General features: G+C 36.6%; 1 protein-coding gene across 10 annotated transcripts in view; it reads right to left on the reverse strand.

The window, feature by feature from the left end:
- nbeab (neurobeachin b) overlaps positions 1-19930 on the reverse strand; it is a 294439-nt gene extending 274509 nt beyond the window's left edge. For all 10 annotated transcript variants that reach the window (XM_058799707.1, XM_058799708.1, XM_058799697.1 and 7 more), the window contains exon 1: positions 19295-19930. In XM_058799707.1, the coding sequence (XP_058655690.1) occupies positions 19295-19555 (261 nt within the window). In that variant the 5' untranslated portion in view covers positions 19556-19930. The remainder of the gene's footprint in view (positions 1-19294) is intronic.
- Between the last annotated feature and the right edge of the window lie 951 nt (positions 19931-20881).

Genomic DNA, 20881 nt, shown 5'->3' on the forward strand with positions numbered 1-20881 from the left:
TGAATTACAATTTTAAGAATGTTCCAAAAATATATTTTTGTAATAACAATAGTTTTGGAGTACTATGTATATATAACATTTTTTAATATGTTGCTAATATAACAAAGGTAAAACACACACACACACACAAAATACTGTTAAAGCAGCATGTGTAAAAAGCTTGAATAATAAAAAAATGATATATTATTAGTAGTAGTAGTAGTAGTATTTACAATTCATTATTAATTACAATGTCAATAATGTATATTTTTGTAATAATAGTTTTGGAACATTATTGTAGCAATTAAATATTATTGTAGCAATTAAACAAATATATAATGATGATAATATACACATAAATATATCCATGCACACATATGTATTTTATATAATCATATTATTATTATTATTTTTAAACTTAAAGATCTTACCAAATTGTTACATTCCAAATCAATTGAAACACTGCTGTCTGTGTTCATGTGTTAATAGAAAATTAAATATGTCTAGAGCTGTGCAAGTATGAAAATATTCATATTCAATACTGCATTCAAAATGCATGTTATAATTAAACTGTAATGGTGCTGTGACAGCTTTGAGAGCACTGAAAACAAGCCTCACACATACTCTGAATTTACTTCTTCGCTTTGAAGCTATGTATGTATTAATTAAATGACAGTCTTTGCGGTTTAATAATCACACAAGGCCGTATTGCATATGGCCCCCTGAACACACTCTCCAACACCTACTGCATATGTTGCAGCACAAGTGCAAGTGTCAGGTTGAATGCATGTAATCTACAGTACATGCTGTCAAATGTAATGACAGCCACTTGCCACGAAGCCCATTACACACATGTAGACACTTACATCAATTGCCGTACGTGGACGTGTCCCAAAAAAAAAATTATAATAAATTTCTGGTAAAAAGAACATGTGGGTCTCCATGGCGATGGCCATCTGCGGAGCTTCCAGGGGGCTACTGGCTTGATGGACTCACGCCCAGATGAAGGAACAGTCCATTCATTCCCAGCTCGAGTAACGTGTGATGTCCCAAGAATGAGACTACTGACACCCACTCCTGCATCGACCGTAAACAAAGGTCTCAAAGATAACTCAAGATGCCTGTGAAGACATGGAATGACCTTAGGGAAGTGTTAAAGTTAAGAAAGTGATGAAACGTAATGTTACAAAGTGATGTCGTCACTGTGAACCACAGCCAACTAAAAGGAACATAGAGCTTCCCAAAGAGTCACTTAGGAGGTTCTATTTGGAACAGAGCCGGAGACTCTTGATCTACTTCATGGTCAGAAACACAGATGTCTACAATGTCTTGTTGGATATAGAATCATGTGACCAGCACACAGCTGGGCAGACCTCAAAGCAGATGAACTAAGACGTAAAGGGTCTTCTTGTTAGGCTAATCAGCTAGGAAAGAGTAGCAATCTGGAAACACCTCCTCTTTTAGTGAGATAAGTAATAGATGAAAATATGCTTTAGCAAGAGAAACATATTGATTTGTTGTGCTTGCAAAGGCAAGGAACTAGTCAAAACTATTATTTCCACCAGACATATATAAAAAAGCAGAAATCATGCAGCTTGTTGAGGAGAGGTGTGCTACCTTTCTATGATTTCCACCTGAAAAGCCAAAAATTGACCAGACCCATATTTTATATATATAATACCATCAAGTTGTATTTCAAATATATATATATATATATATATATATATATATATATATATATATATATATATATATATATATATTTTTTTTTTTTTTTTTTTTTTGACAAAAATGATACAAATTAAACTGAAATATTAAATAAATATAAAATAACACTGAAACATAAAATAACACTGCACCATAGCAGCCACCCTTAATGTGCTCATCATTTTGTAGTGGAAATAATGTTTTTGAAAAACAGTGACACTTTTTGTATTTTGTAATTGAGCCTTATGACGGATTTTGTGGTCCAGGGTCTCTCTCTCACACACACAGACACACATATATATATACATATATACATATATATATATATATATATATATGTATATATGTATATATATATAATTAATATAAATAATCAATATATCATTATTTAGTTTTGTGGCAAGTAGCTGTGTAATAACATAAGTGGAATAAATAAAACAAAATCAACCCTGTGCCCACACAAATTAACCTTTTAGATTATGGAAGGAACGATTTCCTTTAGATGGACTAAACAAAAAATATACAGTTAAAATAAATAATTATTTTATTAAACCAATATTACTTCCACTGTTCAATCAGCATTTATCATGACAGATTTAACATCGTTAAAGATTTCAGAGCATTTTGATTCGCTCTTTGATGTCAGAGCAAAGATGCCATCTGAGGTTTGCTTTTCATCATAAAGATGTACTAAGTTGACATCATATCTTGTAAAGACGCCTTTTGTGATGTAGCGAGACAAGATTGAGCTACAAGCATAAAAAAGCTTAAAAACAGGAATAAGCCAAAGCAAGCAGAGATACTCTCTGCTTGGATCATAAATGTACACAACATCACTTCTGCAGGCCCACATAGTTCAACAAGGGTGATGACTCACCGGCATAAAACAGCTTCAAAGCCACATAAATATAGCCAAGTACACATCAAATATAGCATAGTCAGTGTGGGCATGTGTGTGCCTCTAACAGAGCGGCTGCTCGTCATGCAGGTAGCATCTAAATGATGTTCCTTTTTGCATTAGCCTTTGTCCACTGAGGCTCCGAGGAATTCAGACAGCCCTTTTGCTAAGGCAGACAGGAAGACAATGCACCATCACTTCCTCCCCCAGAGTCACAGAACATAAGAGAGCCGTATGAGAGAGAAGAGGAAGAGAATAAGGGGATGGCACCATGATATATTTATTAGGACTATCCAAAGTGTCTATATTCAAAGATAGTGTGAATACTGCGACTCAGAGTTTGCAAACTTCTTAAAAGTCTCTCCCAAAAAAGGAGCAGAAATATGACTTTGGAACTTTAAAAGTGAGGCAATACGGCAGTAAGGTCTGCATCTTGCTGTGCTCAGACATTAAAATGCACCCTGCATTTGAAATGTGACATATAGGCCTGTTTTAGAACGTACACAAAAGCAAAGAATATTTTGGGTGTTTCTTCAACTGTAGGCAATTTTGGAAAATAAACACTCTCAGAACAGATTTTTACTCTCTTACTAGTTTGACAAATCTGTCTGCTAAGAATAGCACAAATATTTATACAACAGTGTCATTTCAACCATATATAAAATCATATGTGTGCATTTCTTTGGTGGAAATAATGATTAAAAAAATATATATATATATATATATTTTTATGTCAAGGCAAAATATATTTGGCAACTTTATGTGACAATTATCAACTTAGTTAATTTTAATATATAAGTGAAAAATATCCTGACGTTTTCTTTACTTTCTTCACATATCGTAAGTTTTATCTCAAACATGTTATGTCTGAGATGAACATGCTTGAGATATTACTTAAGCTTTCTTGGTAAAAAAGTGTGCTAACCTTACAAAATTTAAAAAAAAACACGTTATTGGTAAAAATTGTTGTGTGAAAATAGGTGCCACAACTGTAATTTTAAAAATATAACAAAAAACTAAATTTAACAACAACCCTTTGGACAATAAAAGTGTGCAGAGTTACAGAAACACCCATTTATTTCAGCATCAATTTTACAGAGGCAGGTATTCTCTTGACGCTGACCTATTTCATCAAAACACATTGAAAATATATTACAAATCTATTTATCAACACAATGCAGACTTTTATGAAGCAACACAAAGTAATAGACATCTATCGAGTTCCATACGCAGTGACACAAACACAAACAGTAAATCTCACTGGTTATTAAGTAGTTTATAGCTACACTTTATTGTTCGGATTCTGTTTTATGTAGATTTATGACAGATTTTCATAATTTACTTCCTAATATTAAAAGATACTCTACTGCATGGCTGCATTGTGAAACGGGCCTTAGGTCTGTCAAAGGAATCTATGAGCCCACGGGAGGAAGCCCCTCACAAACATCATGCGTTTTATCTTGTGAACTACACAGTAAATAAAACTACCAGCTTTATTTCAATGATTGGAGACATTGTGCCTCATTTCTGATGTGCCGCTTGCCGGCAAGAGGCAAAACTGGGGCAACATGAATTTTAAATGCTTCCTGTGAAGTACAAAAGCCGTGCGCTCAAAACACGGAGAGTGAAATCTTCCCCTCAAGCCATCTCCAGCAAAAAATAAGACACGTTTTTGGTAATAAACGGATTCCAGTGCCTGCAACTGATATGAGACAATTTGGCCCTTCCGGAACGGCCCTATCTGTCTGAGGAGAAACAGAGGGCTGATGCAATGCAATGATCCCCGATTGTTCCAAAAATGTCAGCTTTTCATCATCACTAAATCCTCTGTCTTGCGGAGGGCATGGACGAGGCACACAAGAGAGATAGGCGCACGCATGCCCGGGGTCCTCCCAGAGGTCTGCGGCTTTACGCGAGCTGCTCGCGCTTGCGCTTGCGCTCCGCTGCTCAGTGCCTGCTGTTCGGTGAGATCAGAGATGGAGTCGGTGGGGAGGAAAGCGGAAGACACACAGCATTAACTTCATTTTAAGCTCCAGTCCCACACCATAAACATCTTCTCAGTATTGCACTTCAGTTTAATGACAACCTGAGATTTAATAAGGACATTCCTCCACTTTAAAATAAAAAAAATATATAGAATGGCACTGCAGTGTGACACTGTCTGAGGTACAACAGGTTTAACTGTACAGACATTTTGGTTATAGGGAAATTATTTATTGTAATTTCAGAACTAATTTGATGGATTTTAGAACTCATTTAATACTTTAAAGGAATAAATATTTGAAGATAACATGCAATACCATGCAAAATTATGGCATAATTCAAATAACATGCAGTAATGTAACAAAAAATTTGTTTTTGTTTTTATGGTTCTTTCGTAATTCTGTGGTGCTATTTATTTTCATGTAGCATCAATATTTTGGTAAATATTTAGGTCAGATAAATTTTAGAACTTCTATTATTAATTATGAAACATTAGTACACTGTAAAAAAAAAAAAAAAAAAAAGAAAGTTGAGCCAACTTAAAATGAAGGCAACCAGCTTCAGCAGATTTTTGAGTTTTCTTGTCGTTTTAAGTTTATACAACAAAAATTTGAGAATCTCCCACAAAAATAAGTTGAGCAAACTCAAAAATCTGCTGAAGCTGGTTGCCTTCAAATTTTAAGTTGAATTTTTTTTTTTTTTTTTTACAGTGTACAGATAAGTTTTTTCTGTAACATTCTGGAATATTCTAGTACTTTCTGGAACATTCCAGAACACTGTGGGACTAGTCATAAAAGACAAAAATCATCCAACAGACACTTTTGAAGCTCTGGATGACTCACTTTTGGTAACTGTTTGTGTTTTTCATTATTATGCATGTACCATGTAATTTATTATGCATGAGTAATAACAAATTAGCTTGTATAAGTATTAAACATTTATTGTATAAATTATTGTTAATGTATTGTATAAAACATTTTTTTTTTGTTGTCATGAGCACTCAAAAAGTAATGTGATTTTCGTATTCAATATGTCAAACTTCAGTTTCACAGTGTAAAAAATCAACATTTAAAACAAAGTTGTTTACACTGACTTTTTAATAAAAAAAAATAAAAAAAGTGGTAACATTTCTTTTATTGATTTTAAATTTTACTGACGAATGCATAATGTTTTACTGACAAATGCATAACAAAGGCAAAATGGTCCATTGTCAATAGTGTAGTGATGTTTGAAGCCAACACTGAAATTATGTTCAAACCATGGCAAATTTGCGTGCCTAACTTGAACATAACCAAAATCTGTGCTCCTGATCGCACTAATTCCAATTGAAATTGGTGGATTTCGCCCATGAATATTCATAATCATTTTAATTTACAATGAGACTAATTACTAATTTTTTTAACTTGTAATTACTTGCATTACTCAGAATTAGTGAGTGTCATTCTGTATGAGGTGCTCAATGAATTTGAATGCCTACAATTCGTATTATTTCCCCAAATTATCTACTGATGTCATGGCTGGAAAAAAAAAAAAAAAAAATGAAACACCGCATTCACTAAAGAGTGAAATCACTGAATATGGGGGACAATTTTAGATGTCAACAATAATTACGAATGATCCAAGTAATTTCAATCCAGGGATTTTTTCTTCAAACACCTTTCAAATTTGTCCATTTCTGAAAGACCCTTCCCCACCCCCATCTATTATCTCTTTATTTTAAATGCACCACAGTTACATCATAAATCACTATTACAGCCATTTACTTTCATTATGAGTCACACAGACTTCAGAAATTCATTACACTGAACATGTTGTGTGCAATGTTAAAATCAGACCAGAAGCTGCTAAAATGTCCTTTAAAAATAAGCCCAACTGGTCAGGATAGCGATGCATTGTTACTCAAGGGTGCAACAGATGAGGTTTGAATCTGGCTAATTCATGATAAGCTTCATGTATGTGTTGCCATCAAAAAGAGAATTTTCGGATTAGCTGTGTCATTTCTCATTTTCTAAAGGCAAATATGTATTTGCTGAAGCAACAGTCCTGTGTGTATCATTCCAGAACTCTACACACAATGCAAGAGGACTGTGACTAAAGCTTTGGACACAGTTACACTTTATGCCTGACGCTAACAGGACTCACTAGATATGCATGAAAACCACAACTCTCACATTAACCATCGAATTTCACCATGAAATCAGCAGATTTAATTTAGCTGAACAGCTGTTTTACTTCCAAACCCCTGGATAGCCATTATTGCCTTGACTGCTTCTGTAGTCTTGTGCATCGACTGCCCGTAAGGTCACATTTGCATGGTCTGCTATCTGCACTCACTCATGACTGGAATTGTTTATAATATAGCTTTGGAGAAGAGTTTAAAAGGTGAGCTTGGTACTTTGTGTCTTCCCAAAAGTTTGGTTTTAAATTAACCTATTAATAATGTTCATGGAAGACAGTGCATGACTAGTTCTGGTAAATGTTAACACTTTAGCTCCTGGGATATAGCTAATAGTTAATGGAATGATCAGAACATTCCTAATTATCTTTATCAGGGAAAATCAATGATTAATGATTAGTCTGGGCTCTTTACTGTTTAAGGATAAGATAATTATATTATTTGAAATATTATTACAATTTAAATATAAAAATTTCTAAAATTTTATATATTTTAAGATGTAATTTATTCATGTTATGGTAAAGTTAGTTGAATTTTCAGCAGCTATTGATCTTCAGTGTTACATGATTCTTCAGAAATCATTCTAATATGCTGATTTGGTGCTTTAAAAACATTTATAATTATTATTATCAAAGTTAAATGGGTCCTATTATGCTTTTTTCACTTTTTGAATTTTAGTCAGTGTGTAGGCTATATATAGTGTGCTTGTTTGGGCATAATAAAGATATAAGTAATAACTCGGAATTTGTGCTCTGCATTTAACCCATCCAACGTGCACACACACAGCAGTGAACACACACACAGCAGTGAACAGCCATTTATGGGCAGTGGGCAGCCATTTATGCTGCGGCGCCCGGGGAGCAGTTGGGGGTTCGGTGCCTTGCTCAAGGGCACCTCAGTCGTGGTATTGAGGGTGGAGAGAGAGCGCTGGACATTCACTCCCCCCACCTACAATTCCTGCCGGTCCGAGACTCGAAAGTCCACTCCAAAGGGAGATATTTCGCTTTTTAAGAACTAGAACGAACGGCTCATTAGGCCTACCCTTTTTTCCCGGGTATTGTGATGTCACAAAGTGGCCTATTAGAATATCATTAAAATAAATCCCGCCTACGGAAATTCGAATGGTTGGCACGTGGGGAGGGGTGAGGTGCGAGGCTTGGTTGAGTGCATCAGACAAGACGACAATGAAGGAGTGCTGCTGTAGCGTCAGGTTTTCGCAATTTATTACACATGCACCTGAATAATTATGTATTTAACTATGTATGTTACAATTATGAAAACATTTTTATACATTTCTGACAGTACAATACTGGACAATGATGCAATCTGCAGAATTTACACTTCAATTATGAGACTACAGTGTTTCCCATGCATTGATTTATTTGTGGCGCCTGCCACAATATCAAAACTGACCGCCACAAATAGATTTTCCAAAAGGCTTTGACTTCGTTGAATAAACATGAGCACTGCACGTTTCAAAATCGAAACCCAGTGCGGGTGTTTTTATATCACTGTATTTCTGAAGGAAACTGACTGTCTTCAGAAAATTTTGGATGTCATTTTCATTTCATCTTGCATGTAAAGTCTGATGGAGTGCTGCTTTGTGTACAGCGTTACCGAGGAAACCTCGCTCTCTACCACTCAACAACCATAGATAGGTATAGATTCCCTATTCGACCGCTCCGGATGCGTTGACACGTCCGCCATCTTGGAACGGTCAACTTGACGTCATTCACCATAATAAATCAATGAATATTCAAAGATATACAAGTGTGTAACCTGCTGCTGTAGATGCACACAGTCAACGCGCTCAAAGGTTTGCAGACCGTTCCAAAAATGGCGGATGGCTTACGTACCATGGCCCACAGAAACATTCGCTAATGTGGCATGTCTACGTTTATATATCTGTTTATATATCAGCGCCTCCTACTGGCAGAGAATGAAGTGGCATATATATGCCGCCACAAACAGAGTGTCTGGGAAACACTGGACTACGGTATACATAAACATAATACATATTGCCATTGCACTTATTTGTACATAGTAAATGCAGTTATTTTTAAGCGGTTGTTGACATCCTGCCTAAAACGTGATTTAGCCAAAAAAAACACACAACAATAACGTTACCACTCTAATATGTCTTGTAATATCCGTGCATGCAAAGGTTCTGCGCGATGCTCTTGTTCAATATTCTCGGGGTCTGAATCCAGCTCCAAATGATATGGCAATATTGACGCCAGACGGAACTTGCTGCTTTGGCAAGGGGCAGGGCAGTACTGAAACGCCGTCTAAGCTGTTCGCCAATCACAACGCACTAGGACAGCTAACCAATCACAACCCATTTCGTTTTTCGGAAAGCGGGTCTTCATCAAACCCGGAACTAATCGAGCCGTTTGTGCCAGGCCAGTGATTATCTTACTATAGGGAGATGAGAGGGTCTGTATTACTTACTATTGGAGAAAGCGTAATGATAACTTGGATCATGTGTGCCTTAATAACCAATCACATTACAGCCTTGACATCATTGAATTTCAGTCAGAGTTGTACGATACTCAGTCGCCGTTTACGTATAGCATAGGAATGAATTAGAAGTGCGTAAGCTGAATCCCACCTGTCACAAAAAGTCAGTGACTTCTCTTATAAAACAGCATTTTTTTCTTGGTAAACTCTAAAAAATAGTTAAATCCAAAAGTATTGTTTAGTGTAAAACATGTTGAGGATTAGCAGATAGGCTCTCGATTCATTAAATGATAAGCCGTTTCCTCTAAAGAGCTGTTTATTCAGCATAGTGAAGCCTCTCCTCCATTGACATCCATTAAAAAAAAAAAATGGCCTCTGGTCTCCTTTCCCATGTACTGCCAGACCAGAAGCGTTAGCTTCAGCCGTTACGCTTTTTCGGTTAATGGTTGCAGGCTTGCCTTCTAGTGGCTTTGGCCAGGCTGGGGAAAAAGGTATTGTAATAATATAATTTATGTGAAAAATAAGGCGTTTTTCAAACCACCAAGCATGAGAGCATGTTCTACAACACCCCCAAAACAAAATCAAGACTTCGTAAAAGATCATAATAGGACCCCTTTAAAAACGTGCTGCTTAAAGGGGTCATCGGATGCCCATTTGATATAAGTTGATATGATTCTTTAGGGTCTTAATGAAAAGTATATAACATACTTTGGTTAAAATTTCTTAATGGTAGTGTAAAAAACACCTTTACCCTGTCAAAATCAGCTCTGTTTTTAGCAAGCCATTTTAATCCATGTTGCTTTAAATGCTAATGAGCTCTGCTGACCCCACCCCTCTCTTCCGTGGGGTGACGAGCAGTACTTTACTTAAGCTGCGAAACTGGCTAACTAGCAAGTTATAAGGAAAGGCGATTTGCAAAGATTCATAAAAAACCCTTATACTCACTTCTTCTGTAGATGAAGTAGATGATGCTGGATCACGAATGATTCACGCGAACATAGACGCATTTAGGCAGATTGGGGATCGGCGCATTCCCTTCAAAACGAAAGTAACGTTAATCCTCTGCGTCTTCAGTGGCTCAGATGTCAGGAGTAAATGACGACTGCTTTATTCATTATTACATTCAAAACAAAACACCTCAACTGCTTAATCGGAGACACCTTTTCTTCCCCTGCACCGGAGTCGACACAATGGCGGACAGCTCTCAGCTCACTCAGGGCGGGTTTAAGGTAAGACGGCCCTGTCAATCAACTATCGTGAGAGCGGCCTGTACAGAACTACGTCATTCTGACAGGAATCTCAGAACAGCCTGATTTGAGAAAGAGGATTTAAAAAAAAAAAAAAAAACACTGGGTGGATTTTTATCATTATAGGATGGATATGTACACACGCTTCCAACACACATTTATGTTCAAACAACTTGCAAAGTGAATTTTGAATCCGATGACCCCTTTAATATTTTTGTGGAATCTCACTTTTTTCTAAATTGTTTGATGAATTAAAAGTTCAAAAAAGCTTTTGTTTTAAATAAACATTCTTATTTTAAACTAAAAAGTACTTTTTTATTTTAAAGTAACATTTTTCTTAAACATTATAAATGTCTTCTGTCGCTTTTGATCAATTTAATGTGGCATTGCTGAAGTAAAGTATTTAAAAAAAACCTTTAAAAACAACATAAATTAAACATTTTAACAGAAAAAAACTTTTTAATAGTTTATATGTATAAAATATGGAATTACAAAAATGATTTTTAAAATTTATTTTCTAATAAGTTTTCTGAACACTGACATTGGTCAGAAATACAGATAGTCCCGCCCCCAGACTCATATCATTGGTTGAGTCTGTTTTGCTGTGTCAGACTGGTCAGGATATAAAAACTGTTTGTGTGTGTGTGTGTGTGTGTGTATGTGTGTGTGTGTGTCTGTCAGGGAAATCAATCTGAATGGATAATAGCCTCTGAATATTAAACTGGCACTAGACAAAGTGTTTAACATTGAAAAAAATTACACTTCAGCTTTAATATCGTCTAACACTATGCTAATGTGATTAGAAACTAAAAACTGAAAACAAAAATTAAATCGTTAACTATGACATTAAGTTGAATACTGAAAAGCAAATAAACTTGCATTCATACGCTATTAACACAGTCAGAAAACAGCTCTTTAAATCTTCTGAATGCCTGGTGAATGTTTTGATGGAGGTTTTCATGCCTACCCCAGGTATTCGGTCTTATCGGCAGCCAGGGGAGCTGCTAATCCATGCAAACGCACAGCGCAGTGGGGCGACAGGAACAAACCTAGAACCTCATTACCAGCGTTCTGGCAGTAAGCATGTCTGACCTCTAAAAAATTAGCTGCTCTGGCCAATTCCACACAGCCTGCTTATGAATTAGGGTTTGAAAACCTATATTTCACCTGGGACAGCAAGAAGATTCAGATCAAATGCAGGTCAACACTTTATCAGAATCTGGTGGCTTCTCAGTGCTGCAGGTAGCAATATCAAGGACCAATAGAACTTTATATTAAATAGCAGAACAGAGAGAAAAATTTGTCCCAAGTGGGGCACAAAGTCACAACGGCAGAAATAAGTCTGATTGCAAAGCAGTTGCTAGGTCACTACTCGGTTGCTTACTCAACGCCCTCCACCCCTCCCTAAATATGGCCTCTGATGCTCCTTCAATTGAAATTTCCCAGTTTTGTCTACTGCCATGAAAAAAAATCAAAAATATATAAATAAATACAAAACAGTGTAGAAACAATTTTGACATTTAGAAATTGCTAGTAAATTTCACAAAGAATCTGCAAATAACACATCCAATTAAACATGAAACACCGAAGTACGAAAAAAGTATTTTCTTATACTCCAATAATTAAAAAAATAATTATTTTTACAGTACTGGTGAAAATTGCCAGTCTGATTACAGCATTAAGATGCGGTCACATTTACCATTGTTTGGCGTATTTTTTAATAGGCAAAATAGTCATTTTAACTGGAATCCACATAAACGAAATTGAAAAAAAATTCTTGAGAGTGAGAAATATTTCCATTTTCAGATTTCACACAAATTCGTCACACTGACCAACAAAAATCTGCTTGGTTTGAAAATGACTTCTGAGCTGTGTTCATATCGCTACATTTGACAATGGACCTTATTGGCCACCAAATTTCAGAGATTTCACTACTGTGATCACAACTTAAACTGCAAATGTATTTGCATGCATAGCACAATTGGTGCAAGTAATGTGTTAAAGTTTAATACTTAGGGTTAGTAGTTTAAGCAGTTAATGAGAGAAAAACTACACACAAAAAATTGGTTTAGAGTAAATTCAATTTCAAGTAAATTCACAAATAATTACATAGAAACAGATTGAATTATACATTAAAATTGTAAGTAGAAAGATTGAAATAGTATTTGCCTGTAAAAACGTAATCCAGTCTGTTTTATTTACAACTTCAAAAAACCATTTTTACTGTGTACGACAGGGTTTGCAAACTTTGACCCAGCACTGAGAATAAGCGCTCATATCTGGCACATTTCTTTTTAAATCAACGAATGAAAGATGTCTCCACAATAGCAAGGTCAAGGTGGATGTCATCTCTTCCAGCCCTTTGATTAATATTGCAGACCCGCAGCAAACAACCAGAACAGTAGATCCAATCGCCATTTATCAATGTCCATTCAAAGATTGGAAGGATCCTATATGACAAATGAAAAACATTCTGTACTTCATCTACCAGTCAGCATTTAATTTTATGCCATTTATTTGTATTCCGCTAACATACGTCTCTTGACTAAAATAAATCCAGATGGATATAAAGCAGCAGTGATTGTTAAAGACAGCACGATCACACCACAAAAAGCTTTCTGTTCACATTAACCTAATTTAACAATTTTCAAGCAATAAAAGCTACCTACAGGGTGAAACATTTCCGCTTTATCTGTATAACAGCTTTCATTTCAGACTTCGCGGCAGAGGGAGATTAACGACAGACTCGTTCTTAATTAGCCCAGATAAGGCACATTGTCAAGACTCAGTCTTGTAGCACACGATTGAGAACACGGAAGATCTGTCTCTATGCTGAAGGTTCCAGTGTTCGCTTCTGCGGAAATGACGGATATTTGTTGTCGATTAGGCCTCTGAAAAGCATTGTATAGGAATCAGACTGTTGAAGGGAATTAGAAGCAGCAACATTAACCTCCGAGGTCATTATTGCTCAAAAAAAAAGTGGCTTATCAACGAAGTTCCACAATCATTTAAAGGCACGGTTCATTTAAAAATGAAAATTCTGTCTCACCCTCATGCCCTTCCAAACCTGTATGACTTTCATATTTCTGTGGAACATGAAAGAAGATATTTTGAGAAATGTCTGTGCTGTTTTGTCCATACAATAAAAGTCTAAATTGTTTGGTTACCAACATTCTTCAAAATATCTTCTTTTGTGTTCCACAGAATCATACGGTCATATAGATTTGAAACGACATTGTTGAGTGAGTAAAAATGACAAGTTTCATTTTTAAGTGAAGCAACATTAAAGTAGTCCGTTATGTACAGTACGTATGTGGTATATTTCAAGTCTCTTGAAGCCATACAACAACTTTGTGTGAGGAAAAGACTAAAATTGGAGGCCATGGGTTCTTGTCACCATCAAGTCATGTCAAACCTGTGCCATATGAGCCATTTTTGATTTGAGAGCTGCATACTGAGTTGAATGATTCACTCTTGAATTAATGATATGAAAGTGAAAAATGACTTTGATTTCAGCCCTGTGGTCATTATAAATTGTTGCTGAATGGAAGAATGCTGTGTGAAGATTCCTTTTGTGTATCATAGATAAAAATAACAGCATGTGGATTTGGAATGACGTGAGGGTGAGTAAATAACAACAATTTATATTTTTAGTGTTAACTCTAATGGACACATTCCCTATGTTCCCTATGGTCACTTTCACTATGAAAACTTCAGAGTGATTCTATTTGCCAAATCCCAAGTTCAGTGTCTCAGCATGTTCTCCAAATAACCTATCGAGGCAAGACCATGTACTTTGGAATCACAGAGTAGCCACTAACCACAGTTCAGCTGTTCAGCGACTATTGCTTCTGTCCAACAAATCTACAGCCTGGAGTGGGTAGAAAAGTATAAAAGTGGGGGGGGAAGGAGGATAATTTAATCTAGATGCTTCAACTTGTGCCGTGAGCATTCGCTGATAAAATATTGCACTTAAATTTAGTAGCAATGCAAAAATGTCTGAGGTATTCTAGTACAGGTGGAATTTTTTTATAATGCTGTTGCTGAATACACAGGCAGCACAGATTCAAAATACAGCATAAATATAATCTACACATCAAAGAAATTGAATATAGCATCTATCTCTAAGAGAAAAACAAGACCTTCTGGAAGTAGACAATGCTCTGCACACATATTTGTCTTTCTGCTCCATTTATTGTACAACTCTTTCCCAAGGGATATTTTCCTTACAAAAGATAAAGGTTATACTGGACACAATGCATTTGCGAACCCAATGTTCCTATTTTTCATCAGCCATTTGCTGTTTGTACATTGGATAGTCATTACAGTACCATCATCTACGCATAAGCACGGAGCAATTATCAATGTAAACAGAATGGAACAGAACAGAATGTTTTTGTGTTTTGTCCCTACAATGAAAGTCAATGGGATCCGCTGTTGTTTGACTTTCAGTCTACAGATGAAAATAGCTTTTGGAACAACATGTGGATGACTGAGTGATAACAGAATATTCATTTATGCACTGAACTATCCTTCAGAACAGCCACTCAGAACACCGTATCAACCAGGGGCATATCCTCTGAGGAAAAATTGAATGAGAAAAAAAATTCAGAATACAAAAATAAAACGACGCAAATATATTACAAAATATGACATAGAAAAACGTATAAATCACTAATTTTTCTAAAGTAAAACTGTACAACAGTGACACCAACAGGTAAAGTTACAGCAGGAGTCAGTGTCTCTCACGCCTCCCCTGAGCCCATTGAGTTTTAACAGACCCCTAAAGCATGTGGTGGGTTCGGTGGAGGGAAATTGAGAATGAATGGGTGATATGATTGGATATGACTGGTTATGATTGGCTTTGATTGGTTCATGCGATAACAGCAACACCCTGGAAAACACATCATGACATTGTGTTTTGCATGGGCATCTCTCATATTATTCTTTTTAAAGTAAAAATCAAGTTTAAAACCATGTTGTGCATAAACTTAGAGTTCCAATGTTTCTTTCTTTAACTATGTGGATTTATAATTTATGATTTAGTGCTCAACCATATTTTGAAAACTACACTCAAAGGAGGAGATCAGATGAAAAAAATTCTAGACATTTGGTTTTCATTTCATTAAAAGTCCTTCATAAAATATAGAATTCTACTGGCTTGGTTCGCAGAATTGTACAAAAAGCATTTTTAGCTCCAGCTTTGAAAAGAGTCTCTTTTGCAGTTTGTTAAAATCCTTGACAGAGCTTCTTAATTGTTAATGCTCTCTGTTTCCTACTAGTCACTGTTTCACCACCCACAGGTCTGAGTTTTAACTCAAACAGCTCAAGTGTAACAAATAGCAGCATCCTTGGACAGAGAAAAAAAGGGTGTTGGAATTTATATTGGGTTTGAATTTCACACCGGGTGCCTAGTTCTGTTATATTGAGTCTGGCTTGCCAGCTCTTCCTAGGTGTCTTTCCTAGCAAACTGATGGCCCTATTTCCTTTTCCTGCTCGAACACATCATTCTGTCCAACACAGGGATGTCCATGACACATCGCACTTCCGGAGTGACAGAGTTGCTTTGTCAGAGTCTCTCTAAAAATCAGGTAACCAAGATTTAAAGTTTGCTGAAAGTACGAAGGGACAAACAAGGTGTAACATCCCCTCCGTTTGATTCTTTTGGATCAGATTTAACGATACGATAAAGTCGAGTGAGTGTGCAGCCTCGGTCAAAACGACCAAAGTAAATCTAGCGGGATCAATTCCATTACACATCTCTGAGTCATTGCACACTAGAGACTTCAGCGATCAATTCTTAATCGAGACATCAAAGCAACCACACTACTGTTCTTCCCATGTACTGCCTTTCTGAGACGCTGACAAGAAAAAGAGTGTTAACACAATGACAAGATGATTGTAACTATGAATCACGGTACAAAATTTGACTTATGTGTACTTTCAAAAACGTCTCTCAATCAGCTCGCTTTGACAGTCACACTGTGACTTGTGAATTTGCCTTTCTCAGATCAAGAAAGGTGAGATTTGCCTCATGTGCTGTTCTTCTCACTTCACTGTTACTCAAGAGACGTGCGGGTTGTATTGAGAGTATCGAAAGTCCCTCAGAGTCACGGGACGATGTCTTTGCCCTAACATGCCGAGGGCTGCAACATGTCTCGTCTGCCCGGTCTGATCTTGTTGCTCCCCGCTGTGACAGAACGGCCCGTAATTAATCTCTGGAGCGGGAACAATGAGACTGCAAATATCAAGGTTCAGATATATAGGGGTTAAGGCAGTTTGGCACACCAGAGAGCTGGGCCTGAATCGCTCTGGTGACATTTCTAAGAGAAAGTGGTTGAATGTATCATGAATTTGGAAGAAACTGAGGACCAAAACATTTAGTCAGCTCTTCATTATGCTGATCTAACAGTCAAAAGTACTTTGGCATCAAATTGACACTACAGTAAAAAAGACTTAATGATAGCCAGGCTAACAGGGAGTTGCAGAAAAAGTTAAATGTTTCTTAACCTTTGGTCACATAATGGAGCATCACTTTTGTCTTGGTGATGTATTAATGTAAAAACTGATGTTTGTCTTATCTGAACGTAACGCAGCAGCAATTACTTTTTTCTCAGAATTGTGAGTTTGAATACAAATCCCAGAATTCAGAATGTTTTTCTCAAAACTTCAAGTTTATAAAACAATTCTGACTACACTTCTAGCAATTCTGAGTTAAAATCTCGCAATTTTGAGTTTTCATCTTACAATTGACTTTTTTTGTCAGAATTCCAAGGTAACATCTTGCGATTTTGTCACAATTCTTACATTTTTCTCAGGCTCGCAAGTTTACAACACAAAATTCTGACTTTATTTCTAGCTATTCTGCATTTATATCTTGCCATTTTAAGTTAACATCTCACAATTCTGAATTTATATGTCTTTCAAGAGATGCCTAATTTCATGGAAAAAAGTATCACAAAATGCATATTTTGTTTAAGAAATGTTTTGGTGTATTCCATTTCGCATGAAGTCAGGAGTGTCTTCATATTAGTTTTTTGTAGTGGTTTCAAAAATAATTAAATTGTCACTGATGTTGGTATTGACCTCTGACATTTTGTTCTTGCGACAACCCTACATGTAAGTACTTGTTAAAAGCCAAAAAAGCTACTCTCTCTGTCACTAAAATGGCTAACCGATGAACACTGTTTATGAAAATACATGGTGGCTGAAGAACCCTTAGCAAACGGTGGCTAAGGGAGGGGCAGTAATTATTCCCACCACTGTCAAATCAGAAATGCACCCTGGCGTGCCGAAAAACACCAGCACCTGTGAGCTCAGGAACAGACCTGTTGTCTAAATGCTATCAACATCGCCTCTTTGACTCACTGTGAGCTGCTATTGTGTGAGACAGATAACAGTCACAAAAGAACCACCGGAGTTTTTCTATGCTGGATAAGCCATGGTTTCTTAATTCATATTCCACAGGTCAAAACTTCAGAAAAACAACATCTGTATTAGTCAAATCGATCACGTTTACTGAAAACCCCACCTAGGAGGATAAATATGGTTAGTCTTTTCTGGCAGGTCAGTGCTGTCTGTCTGACAGCTCATTACTTTGGTTATTAAGAATCACAACAAGTACAAAACATCCGCAATACCAGAGTTAAAGAATAAGTAATGTTTGACCAAACATCCTGGTCCAGGTCTTGTGTGTTCCACAAAAGCGTATTTTAACACATACTCAGCAAATAGCAACTATTAGCGCAAGACTAAAGTGCATTAGTTAAACACGCATGCAATGAGTCTGCCTGTTTTTACACAGTCAAAGACTGAGCATAATCAAATCGAAAGATTCTCAATGTGCAACACAACAGAAAAAAAAGTCACAAAACACTGACACACAAGGACAAACTTTCATTGCCTTTTCAATGCACTTAACTGCATACTGCTTTCAGACTAACATTGTATGTTGTGAATATAAATATGCAGGCCAATATATTTCCCAGATGGCACTAGAAGTGCTGAAGCTCCATACATAGCATATATCCCTTTCAAAAGGAAATAATGTTGATCATGCCTTTAACACCGAATACAAAAAAGTTATATTCTGGGTTGCCAGGTACTATGAGAGAGAAGTGTTTGAAAAAAGAAAATTACCTTAGGAAAAAAAACACATTTAAGGAAAACCATTTAGGCCTGGTTGTTCCTCGAAAAATTGTCATTTCAAATAAAGTGTGGTAAATTCAATTAATGAATTGAATCACACACACACACACACACAAACACAAATATTTACAAGTTAGTGGTTGCTGGAAAGGAATTATACCAAAATTCTAAGGATCTTTTTTGTAAAAAAAAAAAAAAATAAATAAATAAATAATAACCACAAATAAATAAACGTGGTTTTTGTCCAGAAAATAAAATACGCTAAATGTACCTCAGATGCAAACTTTTTTTTTAAATCAAGTTTATTTTTTTTCCACCACCTCAAACTGTTTTTTTTAAAGTCTAACATATTTAGTGAATTATGTCTTTGATGTTTTTACTGAAGAACAAAACAAGAATTTTTCTTTGTAGGATTGTAGCACAGGTTTCATGTAAACTACAGTAAGACACCTGTTTGGTTGCTGTTAATAAGTATGACAGACACTTTACCATATGTCAGTGACTGTAATGAGCACATAAGAGCTGCATCCTAATACTCACGATCTGTGATATCACAGCATCATTCATTCTTGGGGTTCATTCAGTGTTCATCAAAACCAAAAGAATTAGAATCCCTTGGATCGTTCAAAGCGCCTCAAAAGCCTAGCTATTGAGTTCAGTATGTTTTGAAACACAGCCACAAGAAGTCACACTTACCAGATTCAACACCGTTTCCACTATATCTCTATTGCTGACCTCGCCGACTTGAATGAGACCGGTGAGGACTGCGAATTTCGTCTTGATATTCCTAATCGGAACCGAGGGGTTTATCACCCCGGCCGGTAGCACCACCGATCCGGAGCAAGACATCATCATCATCATGTCACCGGTACCGGAGCCCGCGGCAGCTCCGTGCTGCCTGTGGCCGGGAGGAGGTGCTCTGTCGCCCGGCGTGGCAACCGGCTGAACGCTCGCCATATCCTATCAGCCGCGGTGTTTAAAAACAGCGCTGTATCATCAAGAACAAGAGGTGTTTTGGTCAAATCAAGTTCGATGAGATATCTACAGCCACTTTAAGGGGAAAGAAATCTCCGACAGTGATTCAATATCCACCGGCTGTGCAGCAAGAGTCCAAACGCATGTGGCAGGTTCACATACACTACAGGTCTACAGATGCTCCGCACACTGTACTTGAGCTCTTGCTTCCCTCTCTGATTTGTGTTCAGTGATATGTGGTATGTGGGTTTGCATTACCCAGCTGGGTGTACCGATCAAATGTTTCTCATGCTGAGAAAACGCCCTCTATGTGCAGTAGACTACCGTAGGCTGCAGTGTGCGTCCTGTCTGCACCTTCATGGGTCGAAGGGAAGATAGAGATTTCAGATGGATCCCTACCGATCAAACAGGTAAATATGGGAAGCTAGACGGAAGCAGAAGATCTTTAGATTACAGCTCAGCAGTCACATGAGCCAATTTAGAATAAATGTTTTTTTTCCCTCTTAGATAGATAGATAGATGGATTATCATCATCATCATCATTATCATCATCATCATCATCATTATCATTATTACACGGATTGGTCAATCACAGCAATAACATTCGCAATATTAATATGGCAACGCTATCCGCTACTGAAGCTTGCGCTACTTTCTCATATCACACTGTAAAAAAAAAAAAGTAATATATATATATAGCCTATATACATATAGAAGAATGGACCTGTTCTGCAGGTGCATTAGAGCTAATATTAGCATCAAGCTTGATAAAATAATTTATGAGATTAATAGTACACTTTTACTCAGAACTCATTTATCAAACCACCATCGAGTGTTTGTAATAACTTCCTTTTACGATCACATGTGGAATTTGGTCGTTTACTGTTGTTAAAATCTGCTATTTATAGCCTTTTATATCACTGCACAAATTAGCAATTAAGATGTACACATTCACCTCAAGAAAATCACATACAAATATCCTATCGTAATCGTGTGTTTATTGTCTTATATAATCTATAGTGGCTGTTTATGTCATGTTTATTTCTGCTGTGTAAAAGCCTTAACATGTATGCTCTGCTGAAACTCACATTGTTTGTGATGCTACAACCGCCTCTCCGTTCTTAAGTTGCCAGGGATACATTCCAGGTATAATACACATTAGTAAAAGGATCTATTTTAATTTTTATTTGTCTATATACACCTTGTGCAGCCACGGTACATTATAAAAGTAGCCCAAAAAAACGCAACCCAAGGCTCTGTAATTTTTCCCGCGACTGTATTTTCAAACTAAACCACTTGTGCCGCTAT

This window comes from Onychostoma macrolepis, chromosome 15 (assembly GCF_012432095.1).
Source record: "Onychostoma macrolepis isolate SWU-2019 chromosome 15, ASM1243209v1, whole genome shotgun sequence".
NCBI lineage: Eukaryota > Metazoa > Chordata > Actinopteri > Cypriniformes > Cyprinidae > Onychostoma > Onychostoma macrolepis.